We start from the raw sequence: 12,068 nt of genomic DNA, 5'->3' as shown, positions 1-12,068 counted from the left end.
CTTCCTCTGCTCGACTCCTACGCCTCTAGAATGGAGACTAGCAATAGGAAATCAGAAACATCAAATTGTGCAACCATTTTTGCCTCCTCACCAAACCAGCTCCTTCAATCTCAATCTCAATTTCACGACAAATTTCGCAAATTAAAACTTAAACTTCGGCTCCTTCCTGCGCTCGGTGAAATGATTTAAAGTTAAAGCTCGTGTTGGTCGAAATTTTGACCAACACGGGTTAGATTTTGAAAAAAGAGAAAAAAATCCTTCTACAATCCGACTAATGTAAACCTTTTTAATTGATGGTCGAAATTTTTGGTCGAAAAATGGGGTCAAATGTAGTAGTGAGTTAAGGAAATGCTTCAATGAATCAGTAGGGTCTATGGGTTTATAAAAGGGATATTTCATAAGAATGGGAATTGGTGGTTACAATTGATAAAATTCATTTACAAGTTATTTGAATTAGATCCCCTACATTAACAATTAACTTTGTATAGCAATGGATAAGGCTCTGGTCATATAAATTAGAGACAAATTGAAATATATTCTACTACATATATCAAATTTATATTCAAATCTAAATCAATCAAATACTATATCAAGTGTATAAGGGTGATCATCATCTATCTGTGGCAATTTATGGGTTATTGTTAGCTACTGTAGCTCATCTTTGTTTCACATATATCAGAGAAATTGGACCATATCTACTATTTCTAGGGATTAAGGGTGAGAGTCAAGAAGTTAATTGAAATGTACTCCCACCTTGGTTTTGGAGAGCCAGAAGTGTAGGGAGCATTGTGCTTCGTGCAGTTGGCCCAGAGACATAGTTTATTATACTAATCATGAGCATTGGCTACCTCCAGGTGTAATAAATTTTGTTGTCTGCTAGTAATAATAATCATTGTTAAATTAGGAGCCAACAGACCCAATAGTTGAGCACCCTAACTTCACGATTCTCAAAATCTAATGATTTGATGGTAGCTTACTTGGCAAGTCCCTTACTTATACCTAGGGTTTAAGGGCTATATCATCAAATATAATGCCACATCAACATACTTTTTGCAAAGGTGTCTAGTATACTAGATAAATATAAAATTGGTGCATGTGCATTACATTATGTTCCATTGGTGTGCTAATGTGTCATCGCATGACTCATTGATTTTTAAAAACTAAGGGATACATTCATTCAACTATGAGCAGTCATTAATACAACTTTAAAGTTACAACTATAAGTGCATTATGGCCAAAAATATTGAACATTAAATTAATAAATATAGATATTACCTCAACAAAATATTACCGCAACTATTGAAATGTGCTCAGTGCTAGAGTTCGATATTGTTTTATTGGATAAAAACATATAGAGATTACATAAAAAATGGAAGAGTCAAATATTTGAACTGGTCAATGTTTAAAATAGGGAAAATAAAACCATCTTGGGTCCACTTTCTAAAGGAGCGTTTACGTGCTTGATTACAACCCTGCCCACACACACATGGATTAACCTTCTCAATTACCATAATAGGTTGCATAGAGTCTCTTCCTTTCTATCTAAACTTGATGTCACTCTCCAGCACATCACTTGGATTTCTAAAATCAAAGTTCATAGTAAAATAGAGTCAACCATGAGTCCAAAGGAAAGATGAAGGAAATGGTTCAATCAGAAGAGAAAAGAAACTCAACATGGAATGGGATTGTTAATTAACTGACAACATATGAACCCTTCTTGAGTTTTCCTAACCAATCCAAGAGGTTAAACTTTCAAAATAACATTACACACCAAGGTGGCCAAGAAACACTACATAGCCCATTTTGATTCCAATAACATCCCTTGGAAGACAAAAAAGGTCCAACTCTAACCAAGGATGGTCAAAACTTGACAATCCTAACTTTATGCTTGACTCTTTAGTGAGGTATAAAATAGATGAGTGTAATTAGTAATTTTTATATTTTTTAATTTAACTAATTAGTCAAGTGCATTGACTAAAATAAGAGGATCACATAGTTGTGATGAAGTATGTCAATACTTAATTTTTTTTTAATTGTAGAGAAATTAGTAAACACAATTTTCTTTATATATAATGAAATAAATGAATGAGCATTAGCCTAACCAACTATTAATAAAAGTTATTTTATTGACTGGCAATGGTAAATGAAAAGGGGAACTAGAATGATAATGGTGAAATGCTCACATGGAATTGAGATGCAATGTTATGAACAACAATAGAAGGTGGTGAAAGGACATGCCTGCAAAATGCACAAAGTCAACTTATGGTGAGAAAGAAATAAGCGAGACTCGATAAAATTTTAATTTGAAAATTTGAAATTAGGAGTCATTTTCATTAGTTCAAGATAAATGGTTAAAATAAATGGGTGAGAGTAAATTAAAACTTGATTTTAATTTGGGATCATTTCTACGATGACAAGATTGGTCTCACACCCATGAGATTGAGCCAAGATAAGGGTATAGTAATAGTTGGGTGGAGAAGAAATGCTCAAAATGTGGGATGAAATAAATATAAGATGAATGCAAAATTATGTAGCAATAAATAAGGTATAGTTAGATATGTTGAAAGATATGATTAGATATGTGGTATCAAAATGGTATAGGTAGAGGATAATGATGTGGATCCAACTTCACACAAGATTCCACTATTTGTCAATTTATAATTAGATTAAAGTATTCTCTAGAAATAATATATAATGCTAAGGTATTAATCAAATATTTTAAGATGAGTATATAAATCTTGTTATGATTGTAATATAAACTTGGTTGTTGTGTCGTGATTCAAATTAACAAGAAAAGAACAAAAAAACTTATAGTGTTTCATGGGTTTTTATCGATTTCTTAAAGCCTACCTATATTTTTACATCATGTACTAAGACAACTTATGGTAAGAAATAAATGACTAGGACCTCGTAAAACTTAAATTTCTATTCTTGACTTTCGTGAGTTGTTTTAATGAGTCAAACACCAATGGTAAGAAAGGAAGGACCAGGAGTCAACAAAATAATTCAATTTGAATTTTGAGGTCATTTAAATGAAGGTAAATCTCATAACGGTGATATTGACCCAAGAAAAGGGCATAGTAATAGTTGGGGTAGGGGGTGGATGGAATGAATGTTAATAATGGGGGTTGTAATAAATTTTAATGTGTGTGAAAATTTGTAGAAATAAATAAGACATCCTTAGATATGTAAAAGTGCATGTAAATAAGCATAGGTAAAGGATCATAGTTTGAGCACAACTTCACTCAAGATTGTTCTATTTGCCAATTTATAATTATATTACACTATTCTCTCAAAATATACCTAATATTAAACCATAAAATACACACACACACACACACACACACACACACACATTTAAACTCAACAGCCTACAACACAAATGTTGCCATTAAAGCAGGCATACTTTGACAAATCTATTAATATTTACATGTAAATCTCCCTATAAAGCATATAAACTTGTTTGATATAAATTTGATAATTAGGGGAGAGGACCCAATAGCCAAGCACCCTAACTTCACGATTCTCAAAATCTAACATGGAAATTTCAAATGACTCCCAATGTTTTATGGTAGCTTACTTGGCAAGTCCCTTGCTTATACCTAAGGTTTAAAGGCTACATCATCAAATACCATGCCACATCAACATACTTTTTGCTAAGGTGTCCAAAATAATAGATAAATACAAAATTGATGCATGTACACTATGACCAAAAATATTGAACATTATATCACTAAACATAGATTATTACATCAACAAAATATTGGACGCAGCTATCCTCCCTACAATATGCACTGTTGACCAAATTTTAAAAAATCGAAAACAATTTTTTTGAAAATTTCAGCATTTGATCTTCATGATCTACATATTTTGTGATCGAAAACAACAACAAAATTTATTCTATTTTTGCTAATTTGAAAAAAAATGTGCTCGACATTTTTTAGCTTTAATACAGTTTATTAGAGATTAGCCACTGCCCTAAATATTACCCTAACTATTGAAATGTACTCAATATTAGGTTCAATTTTTAATGTAATCAGTGCTAGATTTTTTTCCCTTATTGAAAGGAGTTAGATAGATTACATTAAGAAAGGAAGAGCCAAAAATTTGAAGTGGTCCGTGGTTAAAACAGGGAAAATAGCACCATCTTGGGTCCGCTTTCTAAAAGCGCGTTTACCTGCATTTACATAACTTTTAACGTCGTACCTCGTTTGGTAGTTTGGTAGGCGAATAAAAACGTGACCTTGCCGCATTGGCTTCATTAAATGGCCTAAGTGAGACAGAAAAGGATACACGGACTAGATGGAGAGATGGGTATACATTTGGAGAGGTTTGTTGGTGGTCGGGTTAAGTTAACAGTACAATCATGGACAAAGACCCTTTTGTGGATAATTCCTTTGGCAGGCCTAAGAGTGAACAAAGGAAAACTCCTCAACAGAAAGATAGGCGTCTTGGCATAGGCAAATACTAGTTGGATTATTCTCCCGAGTCAAAAGGCGGGAGAATGTTAGCTATAGAGGCAGATAGAAGGCATTTTGGTGAATATGCATCTACTCGTCACAGCTATGAAATGTAGATAGCGATCTTCTCACTGCACTGCACTGCACAGACATGATATAAACACAAGTAGAGGGCTTCACTCTGCCATTATATTGCCTGTACTTTGCCATTAAGGAACTCAGAGCTCGAGAACAAAGAGTTTGATTAAATGGCTTTTGGTGAGGAGATTTCCCTGGTGAAGTCAGAGGCGGTAGCAGCGGTAGAGATGCCAACGGGGATAGAAGCTGGAAAAACGGTGTGTGTCACTGGAGCTGCTGGATTTATAGGGTCATGGCTTATTATGCGATTGCTTGAGAAAGGATACACTGTTCGAGCTACTGTACGCGACCCAGGTTGTTAATTATGCTTTTTGATTGATTTGGGGGCTTCGTCAAGGTTAATTGATTGTTTGTATGAATACCCACTTTTCTAAATTTAATTCTTTGGTCGTTGAATTTTAGTCGGACATTGTGTTTATAGGTATCATTTTTGGTTTTTTTGGAATTAAGTCTGTCTATATGAGTTTCAATGTGTCGGGTCCCACGGATGATGGTTCATGAAGGGTGACCCCAAACAATGGCTGTTTACTGAATGAAACCCCAAAAATTGATTTACAGACGCACAAATTCAGAGGAAAAATGATATTGATATGAATTGCGGAAATCAGTTTACGGTGTACAGTAGTTATGTTTTGTTTGTATTACATAAGTGAAACACAAGTGATCAGTTTGTAGTATGTGTAACAGAGAGGTTGGGTTTTCTTATGAATGGACACTTTTTCTAAATATATATAATCTTTCGAACAATGTTACATTACACAATGTGACGAGTTTGACTTAGATGACAAATTTGATGGGTGAATCGATTGGTCTCATGAATATCCTGTTCTCTGAAATTTACTGGGCATTGGATTTTAGCTTTTGTAGTACACAATGGAAACCTAAAGTGATTAGTTTGTGGAATATACAATGGAGAAGTGAGTGTTTCTTATGGACGGCCACTTATTCAAGATGTATAAAAGCTTTTGAACAATTTTACTTAACATAGTCTGATGAGTTCAAGTTATATGACAAATTTTGATGGGTTTATAACTTTATACAACTGTAAAAGTGCACCGAAAGTTCTGTTTTGTCTGGTGAAGTTCCCGCTTCATTGTAGTTTGTTTTGAGCAAAAGAATCTGTCAATTTCAGTGCTTTTCCATATCTAATTTTTATATTTCATGCTTTCTTCTTCGGTGAGCAGGGAATCCAGTGAAGACCAAGCATTTGTTGGATCTGCCACAGGCCAGTGAGAGATTGACACTTTGGAAAGCAGATTTGGATGATGAAGGGAGCTTTGATGCTGCCTTTGATGGCTGCGATGGTGTTTTCCATGTTGCCACTGCCATGGATTTTGAGTCCAAGGACCCAGAGGTTTGATGTTTTTAATTCCTCTTTTGTGACTGATCCTTATTTAGCCTTTAAACATTCATCTATGCTAAGCTACCTTTACTTGTAAATGCAATTGACCTATTTTAGTCACTTGCAGATTAATATTACTTTGTTCTTCTTTCTTTCCAACCTACACAAAATGTTATGCTATCTTGTGTGATAGAGAACTTTTTTTTAGTGACGAGTTGTTATTAGTTGGACTGAGGCTTATAGGTACTGTTTTATTTGGATTGCTGGTATACAGAACGAGATAATCAAGCCATGTGTGAATGGGGTGCTGAATGTTATGAGATCATGTGCAAAGGCCAAGTCTGTGAAAAGAGTTGTCTTTACCTCATCAGCTGGCACAGTGAATTTCACTGACGATTTTAAAACGCCTGGCAAAATTTTTGATGAAGATTGCTGGACCAATGTGGAGCTTTGTAGGAACGTAAAAATGACTGGCTGGGTAATTTTACCATATCATCTATTTCCCTTTTTTTCTCCAGGAATATTGGATACAATTTTCAACTTAACAGAATAGTTTACGTATCTATACATGAAAATGAAATTCAGAGAAGAGACTTTTGTTTTAGCTTCCACACAGACTCTGCGATGACAAAATGGCTTGTACATTTTGTGTTACAAAGTTTGCCGTTTAGCCGTTTTCATGTTTGTAGGTATCTAAGATCCATCAGTTGATGTGTTTCATGTCCTCACTCTTAGCATTCCCAATGGCTTCTGAGTCAAGCCTTGCGATCACTTTCTAGCTTTTACTAATTATCTGTATCAAGCTGTTTCATACAGTTGCACATTCCTATAAAGAGGTTTTCTTCCACATTAATTAACTCTTTTGTATAGAAGGCAGCCCCTTAAACAACAAATTAAACTTGCAAAAAATTAGTCAATTTTGTCTATATAATGCTTTTGGTCTAAGAGTCATGCCAACTGACTACAGAACTACCTAATAGAGAAGGTAACGTTGTCATCCTATTGTATAGTTTGTATGCTGCATTTCTCCTGACTCTTTAAATTGTTTATTTCATTATGTCCACCTAGGATATGTAAGGGTATTGTATGTTATTATAGATTTCTCATTGTCTATATAGCACACACAGAGCAATCGGGTCATGTTTTTCTATTCTTCTGTTTCAACTGCTAGGTGATGCGAGCTTACCTTACCTAACCTTACCTTTTAGATCATTTTTAAATATCACACATTAAGTTAGAAATTAAACTTGAGAAAATAAATTAAGCACTGTTTCAGTATTTTGAATAATATAATATATTCTAACACAGTGATAAGATGCTATCGCTTGAATACAGATGTACTTTGTGTCAAAGACTTTGGCAGAAAGAGCTGCGTGGGAGTTTGCAGAACAGAACAACGTTGATCTCATTACAGTTATACCCACTCTGGTAGTTGGCCCATTCATCATGCAGACTATGCCACCAAGCTTGGTCACTGCTTTGTCACTCATTACAAGTATGCCTTTTGCTATTCTCTCTCTCTTTAAGTTACATTCTACTCAAGTCATCCAGACAGACTTCATTCGTACTTGAAAGTGTACTGATATTATATGACATGGGTAATACTTATATGTACTGCAGAAAATGAACCCCATTATATGATACTCAGACAAGTGCAGCTGGTACACCTGGATGATCTCTGCATGTCCCTCATTTATGTGTATGAGCATCCTGAAGCAAAGGGCAGATACATCTCTTCCTCCCATGATGCCACCATTGTTCAACTGGCAAAGATGCTGGCTGAGAAATACCCTCAGTACAACATTCCAACTGAGTGAGTGAATACAAAATTTGCTTAGCTTCAATATATTGTCTTTACAAATGTACTGGGCAATCTTATTACTGAATCCTTAGTTCAGGGTTGGAATGGTAATGTGAAATGTGCCCATTAATAGAAGGGAGTCAGGGTAGTCATGAATAATAAGGGTTAATAGGTAGAAGACTAAGAGAAGGTTTTGAAACATCTTGTGGGCGGCTGATCTCACCCATGGGCAGTTAGTCTCGCCCTGGTTCGCATCGGCCACTGGTCGTCGCTGGGTTAGGTTGCAGGGACACCTCATGTAAAAAAAGAAAAATTCTTCCTAGAGACTCCATTGATTCATCATCTGCTAATCATAAATGCCCTATTTGTTGTTGTATACAGGTTCAAGGATGCAGATGAATCTCTGCAGCCGGTACCATTTTCAAACAAGAAACTTGTTGACTTGGGCTTCAAATTCAAGTACACACCTGAAGAGATGCTTGATGGGGCCATCCAGTGTTGCCTTGAGAAAGGATTGTTGAAGTAGATGAGAATTATGTTTTTAAGCAATAAATTTCTTTTAGTGTTATTAAATATACCAGCTATTTATATGACGTAATAGCTGAGTAAGATTAGTTGCCTATCCTCGACCTCATGTTTGTCCTGAAACCCTCCAAATATTATGAAGCACAACCGTGTTTGAGTTATTTTGTGTGCCACTTGGATTAGTTTTTTAAAATGTGGCAGAGACTTGCATGATATTGTTCTTACCTCGTCATTCCAACAAACATTTTGGACTTTATACTGTCCACTCCTTACAAATAATGTGCTAAACTTTAAAGCACTTGTTTTTCAGAAGTTAAAGACGATCCACCTGAGAACATTATTCTCTCTAAATAGTAATTTGACGAGTAGGTGGGAGGTCGTTATTTGTTTTAATCATATGATTCAGTTGTGTAATTGTTGAGTCACATTTGCATATTAAAAGTTATTATAGAGATGAAAATTGTTCTTAATGAGAATGAACGGATCATTTAAGTCTTATTGCATGAAATACATAAATCATAAGGCTTTTCATTAGTACAAAAGATATTCAGCTAATTCTTCTATTCTAATGTTGTCATTATTGATTGCTCTTTCATTCTTTACACTATTACCACATCTCATGGTTTAAGATTGCTTTTGGTTCCACATGATGATGAATACAAAGAATGTATTGTCTATTGTATCAACAATACTTTGATAGATTATAGAACTTGTTACATAATGTAATAAACAATCTTTTCATTTAAATGAAAATGTCAAAAGTAACACATTTGTTTTGTATGAATTTAAAAAATGTAAAAGTTTAATAATTAAATATACATCATCAAGTAAGCAACAAGGTATTTACTGACAAATATACTTATTTCAAATTTAAGTACAATTTAGTGGCATGTACATCTATCTATGGAGTGCATGAAATTTGTGCCCAATATGTAAATGGGTCTAAAACCAAATAAAACATAAAAAGAAGGAAACTTTCAAATTAGGCCAGAGAAGGTTTAATAGACAAATAATTCATGAAATAAAACTATGATTAACCTCCTTCTTGTGTACATTTTTCAACGATAGTTGATTGGATGTGTTTTCTTTCATTCACAATTTTGGTAGCATAATGATGCTCAAGTGGTATTGAGAAAATGGGCTAAGTTCTATGACCTTCTCATGAACTTTTTATAGTTGCTTGAATAACACAATAAGAGATGTGGTGATGTTATTAGAAGTTATTCAAGACACAATCCCTCTAAGTTTTGATTGATTATTCTAAAATTACAAAAACAAGTTGATTTTATACAATTATTGGCAGTCTCCACTCAATCAATTGATCTTGCCAAAGTTGCATCCTCGTGATAAATCCATTTATTTGTAAAATATAATTAAACACTTTGGAGAGAATTTATAACGAGTAATTATGATGCTCAATCAATTTAGTTACCATTAGTATAGCTTATATGCGCATGCAAAACCAATTGACTATTCAAGCAATTAATTTGAATCTTGGGAAATGTAGTGAAAATGATTCTCATAACCAAATATCCATGCTCGTGTAAGCTATTAGAAACCATTGATAGGGTAGGCGTTACTTTGTTTTTCATAACCACCATTGACCGTGGTAGTAGCGTGATATATCATCGAGAATGTATTGGCCAAGAAAACATAGAAAGTTTATCATCGTGTTTGTATTTTTAATCAAACAATTTGATTGGGGATTCAACCTTTGGAGTGTTGAACACTGTTAGGTGTTACAGGGAAGGTGCGGAGATCAATATAATTAATATTTTGAAAATTCTCTCATATCAGAATTTATTCAATTATTTATCAAAAAGTACTCCATACACACGAGTGCTATTTACCCCTCTTTTTTTTCTTAAATGGCCAATTTGGAAAGTACACTCACTATATGCTATCTATTTTATTAGAAAAGCTAGACCGTAGAACAAGAAGCTCACTATCCTAATACAAACGAGGACTCGCCACTTATTTACAATCAAAGCTTATTGTAACCGTATAGCTCAAATCTGTTACAAATGATATCAAAAAATGTTTTTTTTAAATTTGCTTTTGGCATACTGGTGTAACTCCAATTCCATCATTTTTGCTCATTTATCATCTGTCCTTCCTTATTGCCTTGAATCACTTCTCTTCAGTCATCTATTTTTGTGATCTTATCCATTCATCAAGTTTTAATTTGAAGTGAATCTCTTGTTACATATTCATTTTCATCTCTTGTTATATATTCATTTTCAATATATTATGTTGGTCAAAGAGAGAGAGTAGTTGACCAAAAAAGCAATCTTTATTGTTTGTAGAGGAAAAATATCATATAAGAATGGATCACTCTTAAACATCACATACGAAGAAAGAAATTAAGTTAGAAAAAATAAATCAACTTTGATTATTTAGCATTTTTAACGTAAGAATCAAGTCTTAATGTATAATATACACACTCTTCATTCAGTCTACAATTGTCTTCGAGATCAACACACTCAACTGTGATAAAATGGACCCAAAGACTTGCTCAAACACACAGTTCAAACATGGATCTTTTTCTCAATAAAAACATGAGAATTTATGCAAATCCATTTAACCTATACACCATCCTCCTTGAGTTGCAACAATTTATCATTTTTCAAAAGTGCAGACTGGGGAACAGAACTCAGTGACAGAACTTGCATCAAAATAGTTTCCAAGACATAAATGTTCTTCATGAAAAAGTTCTATAACTCTAGACAAGAGAGAAGATGACCAAAGATACTACATATTTATATCTTCAATAGTTTTCTGTCACTATGAATATACCAGAAATTAGCAAAACCTCCGTAGAACAGTCGAGACATCTAGAAACACCTTATTTGGGTCAATCCAACAATCTTTGAACCATTATACAAGTTGCTACAGTTCTTACTATTGTATATCTGTCATCTTAAACAACTATACTTCTCCGGAACAAGCCAGCCTGTGAATCTTCAAAACTTTAGACAAAATTACTCTGACATTTAGTATTGCTATATACATGTCTTATATGTTGTATAAAGATTACACCACCTGTTTTCCATCCATAGAATATATCAAATTGACATCAATACAAAAATCCCTCCTCTGGTATTGAAGGCAATTCTTGTGATATCACTCAAAATATTCTCCTCCTTTGACATCAAGGACAAAGGCTAAAAACAAATAGGAACAAAAGCCCCCACTAACATTGGAAACTCCTTCCTCTCATAAAGTGCATTATCGAAAATTGTTAATAAGCCTCAAAAAAAAATTTTAAGTACGTTAGAAATAATTTCTGTAAATTGGGCTCCCATAAAGATACAATAAATTAAATAGATTTTAGCTGACATTCAATTTGCAAAAAGAGTTCTTCGGAACATGATAGGCCTACCATTTTTTTTATCAACTACTCTCACTAGTATAAGGGTAAGTGCATCAAGTTGTGGTGCCAAAAAGGGTATAAGTGGACACTTTTTTCCTGAAATCAGCAATTTATGAACTTCAACAAGAATTTGAAGATAGTTACGATCAAAATTTTAAGATATGACAAAAACAAAAGTCATAATCCGTTGAATCTAGTTTCTAAATTACTATTTTTTTTCCAAAATGATTTAGTTTTAGGCCCTCAAAAAAGGGGGCCACAGAAAGTGGTATTGTTTATTCCAAAAAAACATAACACGGTACAAAGTGTGGCCCCCCTAAAATTTTAACTTTTTTTTTTCTAAATTCTTTCATCACTCTGGTCAAAAGTTACTTAACACTTTGTAGTTTATCCCAGATTTTTTGGCTAATTTTATAATGTGTATTTTTT

The 12,068-nt window shown here is 33.8% G+C and overlaps 1 protein-coding gene across 1 annotated transcript; it reads left to right on the top strand.

Moving 5' to 3' along the window:
- Positions 1-4,544: 4,544 nt before the first annotated feature.
- LOC149560000 (dihydroflavonol 4-reductase-like) lies at positions 4,545-8,659 on the top strand. Its single transcript, XM_089824405.1, has 6 exons — positions 4,545-4,892; positions 5,783-5,952; positions 6,215-6,418; positions 7,276-7,435; positions 7,561-7,753; positions 8,123-8,659. The coding sequence occupies exons 1-6, from the start codon at positions 4,709-4,711 to the stop codon at positions 8,265-8,267; spliced, it is 1,056 nt and encodes a 351-aa protein (XP_089680531.1). The 5' UTR covers positions 4,545-4,708; the 3' UTR covers positions 8,268-8,659.
- Positions 8,660-12,068: the final 3,409 nt, after the last annotated feature.

Source organism: Cupressus sempervirens, chromosome 4, assembly GCF_028749045.1.
Source record: "Cupressus sempervirens isolate cs-2001-9-10 chromosome 4, ASM2874904v1, whole genome shotgun sequence".
Taxonomy (NCBI): Eukaryota; Viridiplantae; Streptophyta; class Pinopsida; order Cupressales; family Cupressaceae; genus Cupressus; species Cupressus sempervirens.
This window is presented reverse-complemented; position numbering and strand designations above follow the sequence as displayed.